The following is a 7,714-nucleotide window of genomic DNA, read 5'->3' as shown; positions in this document are numbered from 1 at the left end:
TATTGAGAGAATGAAAGAATAAAGGAAAAGTGCAACGAAGAACCAGAGAGAAGACAGAAGGAATCGGACCAGCATGACTCGAAAGGAGACAAGCAAGATGTCAATAGAAAGCCACGGGATCCGAGATCTCGAAAACAGTTTTTTTTTTTCTTTTTGGAGTCAATTAATTGCTCAAGACAACATGATATTAGAGGACAGGATTCTAAAAACTAAAAGGAAATGGCACATTAAAACATGAAAACCAATGCCATACTTTGTATAGGGATTTGCATCTCTCATCACGCCACCCTGTCATACACATTGAGGACACTACCCAAGCCATGAACAGAGCAAACAACCTCATACGTGGTGGAAGCCAATGATAAAAGTGTTTTAAATAGAATTAATATATATCAACAACTCTCGGCAAATCCACTATTTACACCATTCCTTCGTAACTCTTATTTGAAAAAACAACTCAACCATGCTATTTCTTTTCTTTTAAATAGGAAGCTTTGCAGAACTCATACATGGTAATAACTCAATTTGTTATACCTATGTATGCTTGTCATAAAATTAACTCTTGTTCAGAGGACGGTCAGCGTATCTACTCTTGGCCGAATTACCTTCTAGTGGCCTTCAGTCAGAGGATGGATCAAGAAGGTTACGCCAATTCAGCATTTAGGGAGAAAATATCGGCCGGTGCATATGTGCAGTCAAGAATGCTGCCATCAGATCTGGATGCCCCTCGGCACTGATCAAGATAGATCACTATGACAGTAATGTCATCATGGATGTGGCGCCTTGTTCCCTTCTCTATTTTTTTAAGGTCATCATACCTCATTTCCCTTTTCTTTGCAGCCTCGTTGAGGGCCGCTTTCACTAATCGCCTTGCTATTCCCTGCAAAATATCCAGAGATTTAAGTTGATAAAGAAATGGAATAATTAAAAAAGATGTTTCAAGAACAAACTGAACAAGGGTCAGAAACTAACCGATCTGGGGTTCTTGAAGACCATATCAACGGCAACTTCATCACTTAACTGCTCCCAGAGGCCATCTGATGCAAATATCAAAAATAAGTCTTGCGGTCCCAGCTTATGTGTCTTAATTGAAGGCTCTGCGGTCATGACGGGTCGTTTCAGAGGAATAGGACAAACAAATTGCTGGAATAATGGATCCCTACAGAAATCAGGTTTCTTCAGGTAGACATCGCCAATAGATCTTGATACCTAACCAGAAAAATGTTAGCTTTTGGTCACAATCATTCTGACAGCAATTTGTCCACTCAGTTGCAAGTCAGTGCAAGCAGTTGCCCGCAAGATTAAACAGTCATAAATTTTAACATATCGTGCAGTTATTATTTATGTTTGTCAAGCCTTTCGCAACCATATGCAATGGATACAAAATATTCACAACTCCTCTCAACAGAATATTATTTCAAAGAGAAGGCAGACCAATATGCGTCAAATATCCACAGCAATGAAATTAAGTCCATTGAGTTTCTAGCTTGCACTTTAAAATTTTGAAAGCATGCCGTATGTTAAATAAATCGGCAACATTAAGGGCATAAACAAGAAAAACTACTGTACAATTAAAATCCCAGACCAATTTTATGCTGATGAGATTTTTGTTCTCTTCCCAACTGAGTTACTTATTTAGCAGATGCTTGACGAACAACTTCATGCATGAGAACCAGGTGACATATGGATTAATCAAATGTCTGTAAACGCCGTACCTTTAAGTTTATTTAGACAAAGTGTGCAACTATTTTATTGTGCACTTATTGAAAAACTCAAAAGAACAACAAAACATCAAATAATCATAAAAAACAGAAGGCATGTGAGGAAGATGTAATTCAACATAGGCAGGTATGTTGAAAGAGATACCATCAACTAAAATTTGTAGGGAAGTTAACTTATAACCTGCACGCTAATGCAAAATGGATGTTTGAATCTTTAAAGATGTGTGATATGTTATTTCATTTAGTACAGATTCACTCATCTATTAAGTCATAGCATGTCTGAAGAGCAAACAGCAGATACACCTTTCAGCGAGTCACATGCTTATGATACTTTGCTCCACATGATGCGTGCATGAAGATCTCCCTGATGGTAAAATATGAATGGAATACATGAAGCAATTTGAACCAGAAAAAGGCCATGGCAAAGTACAAGCATCCATTGATGACGTTTTGCTCAAAACTGAAACTGATAATTTATGAGAATAGATGCCAAAAGACGTGCTATCGTGCATTGCTACAACTTGTACAATATTCCTATAAAATACACGAATATATAATCTTGATAGCCCATTACATATGTTTTGGGGAAGGAGTTTCAATAATGGAAACTCTGAACAGAATAGTGCATCATATGGAAGTCAAAAGTGCTAAAGTTACAAAATCATTATCCAACAGAAAGAATATTGCTTTTAGCTATGGCTGAAGTTAGGGCATCTTGACACAAAATTGCTTTTAAAAAAATGGGATAAAGTTGGGGCATATTGATAGCAATGTGGCATTGGATTCTCAAAAGAAGGAAAAAAAGGAAATTGCCAAGCTGTCACTTAGAAAAATGCCCTCCTTGTCATATAGATCAGCATAAATATAACTACATTCTGACCTAGCCTAGCAAAAAGAAATGACTTTAGAACCATAGAAAACTGGAAAGAAGACAATGACCATATGACTAACTTAATGTCAGAAATGGAAGAAAATTTTATATACGGACATAGTTGTATAGACCGATCCAGACTGGCCAGTCAGACCAGAAAATTGGTGAACCAGACCCTAGGACAGTCTGGTTTTCACACAGGGCTGGAATTGCACTGGAACCAGCCAGGAACTGCTAACCGGCAGATTTTTGAAAAAACCCAGTGAACTAGGCGAGCAAAAAGCAAGATCAAGCCTTGATCAAGGGTTTCGTAAGAAACCTTTCAAACATCAAGACAACAATTTTCTAATAATTTGTTAAGAGATAGTAGTTATACCTACATTTTTCAAAAGGTGTTATTTGCTCAATATGTTAATAATCAATTCTTTCCAAAACAAGAAAAAAAAACTATTTTTTCTTTTTCATGTAAAATTAAAGAAAAACCATATACTTCATTTTATGTATTTGGATACTTTTAGACTTTACTATATAAAAACAAAAAAATATCAATAATGTTCACATATTTTCCTACATTATATAAAACTTTACTCATATCTTTTTAAATTAGATGGATCATGAATTTTTTTTCTATTTATTTTGCAATTAGAGAGTAATGTAGAATTAGGTCAACATGTGTTAAATGGTAGTATTCAAAGCAAAAAAAGTTATAAATAATTATACATAATTTTCTTATATTATATCTATTTTTAAATATTTTCAAAAATAACTGTTTTTAATATTTTAAGTCTTTATTAATTATAACTGGTCTGATCAATTAACCTGGTGTTGGACCAATGACCAGGTGACCTATACCCTTGGCCAGGTCGGTCTCCAGTCCAACCTTAATAACTACTGTACAGGAAATTAGCTTTTGGATAACACACAAAAAGACCAAACTGTTTTCCTGCATTCTGTTTATCAAGTAAAAGCACAATTTACAATCAAACACCCCATGGAACATCAGTAATATGGTGACTCAAAACACAACCAAATCTTTATCAAATACTTTGGATCAAAATGCAAAATGATTTGTTGCATGTTACTTTTGCTCGAATAATTGATCAATGATTGGTCGCCTTACCATATGCCTATGACACCCAAATTTTTAAACAGCCTCTAGTTTTTCCGCAACACAATTTAAGTAGGTTATGAGGATCCTTGATGTCAGTAATTAGTTGCAAGTTGCCTTTAAGTTAACACACTTAAAAATGGCAGTCTGTATAGTACAGTCAATATGCCAATGATATTAAAAACCGCAATAGTAAATATTTTCTCTCTCCATTTATAGTTGCATGCTTTCAGACCACAATACTAGTAAATTATCTAAAATTCATTAGGAGTCAAGGATACAGGTCTGTGCAGGGTGATAATATAAAGGAACTGCCTCCAAATCATCTCCTTTATAATAAAGGCCCTGAATACTTTGTTCAATATTAGATGCTTAAGTAACTAATCTGCACTAATGGCTGGGCATCCTCCGCTCAGTGATTAAGCTTGACATAATAATATATTATATTATAACTTATACATGTATAACTGTTGTGGGTGGGAGGGAAGCTGTTGTCTGCAAATATCATTTTAGTTCATGCTGCATACCAGTGATGTAGATCATCAGGTGAAATGTTTCTTATGGTCTTGTTTGACTGAAAATTGTTTCTTCTGGTTAAAATGCACTTTTGACCCTAGATTGGGATCTCTAACTGAGATTAATTCTCCACAAGAAATGTTTGGGGAAATGTCTTGGTTCATCTACCAGGGCAACCAATCATACAGCTGATATTTTACTCTGGAGTGAAACATGGGGTATGACATTATAACAGTAGTATGACTGAGTGCTGAATGAACCACTAATGAGTTAGGTCAATACTGGTTGAGTTCAGCTTAACACAGCTAATTTAGCATTAAGCCAAGATTGAGCAGGATTTTTCTTGCTCAGGTCAACTTTACAATAGATCTAGATAGAATCCTCTGCAATTGATTGAAATACCAGTGAACTTATATAAGAGAAAACAATCTCTACAGGTAGAAGAAACAGAGGATCTAAACCACATATCAAGCATGAAACTAGAGAATAAAACAGAGAGGTAAAGGAAGGACAGAATTTTTGGCAAACACAGAATAAGAGATCTGCCAAGGGAAAATAAGAATCATTAGCCCATCCCGCCAACAGCTGTCTTGTCATCACTATTGAAGCTAATCTCTTCAAGGATGAGGATCATGGAGTACATTCTTCGATGAAAGTCAATTAGTACTGAACACTTCAAGGAACAATCATGATGGATTTTTTCCAACAATATTTAAGTATTGACATAGAATAAAGGTCCCAGCAGGGAAGAGAGCTTAAAAAAGATAAAAAAATAAAAACCTGAATAATATTTCTTCAAATGCAAAAAAGGTACCAGGTAGACAAATATAACAGCAAAAAAAAAATCATTGAATCAGGAAAGAACAACGCCCTAAGTCTGTCATTCTATAACAAAACCTTTATTGCATCACTACTATTATTAAAATTTATCCTTACTATCTATAAGCACCATGCCAATAGCAGGTCCACAATGTTTTTATGGCAACCATCTGGTCATCGATTGTGAAAATATATCATTGCTTCAAGGCATTGACTAGAGGGTATCAAGTGACACCACCACGGAGATAACCAAGGTATTGATAAGCAGATTCAAATCATTTGTCAGAATAAACACTAAGATGACACACGAAGGCAAGAGATGATACACCATGATCCAAAGAGACCACTTCGACATGGTGAATCTCCAGAAATATTCTACATTAAAACACCTAAAAACAAATTAAACCATCTCCTTCCAAGCATATTACATACTGTATCAGGATAATGCTAAAGATTGATATATCTTATTCTCCAATGGAGTATCTTCGATGCATTAAAAATCAGATATCTAATTGAACCATAAAAAGGACACAGCAAAATTGTTGAGGGTATGTTCTCATCCTCCACTCCATAAAGCAATATTGGTCGAATTTCATCCCTCTCTCTGCAAGACCTTCTTCACTAAGGACTCTTCACAAAATTTTCCAAAGAAATGCTACCACTTCTTGCAGTTCGGTCTTGCTCTAAATTTTCTGCTTCCACCCACACAAACTCCACAATCAATGGAGAATGAATAACAATAATTTGCAAAGAAGAGTGTACTTTAACTTCTCATCTGCGGAACCCAATATTAAATCTATGGCCATCAAGCCTAACACTAGCTAAAAATGGGGGGAAAAGAAAACAGAGAACAAAGTATTTGGATCTCCACAAAATTGAAGAGCCAAACAGCTCCACATATTCTCTGACATCAATAGGTCAAGAAAATGACATTTCGATCACTAACTATCCTTGAAAGACTATGAACTTGGTCTTGAAATGGCTTTGCTCCTTAACCACCCAACTAGATCCCATGTTTTGTAACTCTTCTTATCCTGCAACCTACCCCACAAGCAAATTTATATATCCTCCTATAGAATATCCTCCAAGACCAACAATAGTTTAATAGCTCTTTCAACTTAGTTTCTCTTAGACGACAATATCCACCTATACTAACCATCCACATATTGCCTTCACGCAAATCCACTCTGTGCTATATCCAAACTTCAGACAGAATGTCTACTTGGAGGTTTGACAACTAGAATCAATACATACCCACTATTCTTTTATTCTTTGGGTAAAAAAGGGTATTGCGCATATCAATTCTAGTAACACCTATAACAAACTGTGAGATAAATAAACATGTAGCTTATTAATTTAAACAATATTCTAGATCACCAAATCCTTGCAATACATAGCTTTCGTTTCATCTAAAATACTGAAAACAAGAATTTTCTGATTTGAAGTGCATTGAACCAGTCTAACTTCAGCCTTCTTCCGAAACTTTCTATCCATGTCAACAAAAAGAAAACAAACCAAGCAGGAAATGACTAGAGTTCTACTAGAGTTATTAGGCGAACATTTAACCCAAAAGACGAACAAGGCAAAGATTCCCTGTACCTGAATGATCCCCTTAATCCGCCAGACCCCTCGATTATAGACCACGATGTGGGAGTCATCCGGGTGGAGCTCCGCGAGCTCCTTCCTGACCTCCTCCTCGGCGACGTTGTGGTCCCTCGACAGCCGCTCCGCCACCACGGCCTTCCCGTCGGGCCCCCGCCGGCCGAGCACCGCCCGCGAGTCGCCCAGGTTCGCCACGTAGAGCACGTCGTCGGCGATCGCTCCCACGAGGCAGCACGATCCCACCGACGCGATCTGCGGCCGCGACGGCCACGACCGCTTCACCAGGTGCAAGAACTCCTCCTCCGTCGCGTCGAACGCCTTCCTTATCACCTCCGCCGAGATCCCCCCTTGCTCCGACGCGAACTCTGCCAAAAAAACCCACCGATTTAGAGCGATAGATCGAGTAAAAATCTCTTCTACGAGGGGCGAGTGGTAGAGGAGTACTGTGGAGGTGGGGGAAGAGATGGTTGTTGACGAAGCGGGAGGCCTCGGGGCCGCCGTGCCCGTCGAAGACGCCGACGAAGGTGGCGGAGGGGGAGGTGAGGACCTGGCCCTGGTCCTCCAGGGAGGAGTTGGCCTGGACGACTGCGATGGAGAAGTCGCCGGAGGCGTGAGGCTTCAGATCCAAGTGCCAGAGGAGCCCGTCTCCCCCGCCGGCGGCGCCGGGCCACCGGAAGCACCGCTCCAGCGGCCGGCAGCACGCTCGCAGCATCGCGTCCTCGCAGGTTTTCTGGCCTCCTTCGTCTTGGGATTCTTCGCCGGCCGGGCCGATAAGACTCGGGAGAGGGAGCAAAGTGGCGGAGAGCGTAGACAACGCGTTAAGAAGGAAAAGACCGGACCGGAAGAGAGGATATAAAATAGACGGAAGGTGAGGAAATAAAATGAGAGAAGAATGCGCGTTTTTTCTCCGTGTTATTATCACTAATGAGGAAAAGGAGCGTGTTAATGAGTAATGACTTTATTCTCTTGTATTATTTCTTTCCTTTTACTGCGTAATATTAGTTTATTCTTTTTGGTGGTTATTTAGGTTTGAGATTATACTAGAATATTTATGGAAAATTTCGCTCCATCACTTGA

The 7,714-nt window shown here is 38.6% G+C and overlaps 1 protein-coding gene across 1 annotated transcript; it reads right to left on the bottom strand.

Moving 5' to 3' along the window:
* Positions 1-351: 351 nt before the first annotated feature.
* Positions 352-7,478, bottom strand: LOC105058032 (probable protein phosphatase 2C 78). The gene is made up of 4 exons (XM_010940799.4): positions 7,082-7,478; positions 6,635-7,002; positions 973-1,209; positions 352-880 (listed from the first exon to the last, which is right to left on the bottom strand). The coding sequence occupies exons 1-4, from the start codon at positions 7,347-7,349 to the stop codon at positions 644-646; spliced, it is 1,110 nt and encodes a 369-aa protein (XP_010939101.1). The 5' UTR covers positions 7,350-7,478; the 3' UTR covers positions 352-643.
* Positions 7,479-7,714: the final 236 nt, after the last annotated feature.

This window comes from Elaeis guineensis, chromosome 15, assembly GCF_000442705.2.
Source record: "Elaeis guineensis isolate ETL-2024a chromosome 15, EG11, whole genome shotgun sequence".
Classification (NCBI taxonomy): Eukaryota; Viridiplantae; Streptophyta; class Magnoliopsida; order Arecales; family Arecaceae; genus Elaeis; species Elaeis guineensis.
This window is presented reverse-complemented; position numbering and strand designations above follow the sequence as displayed.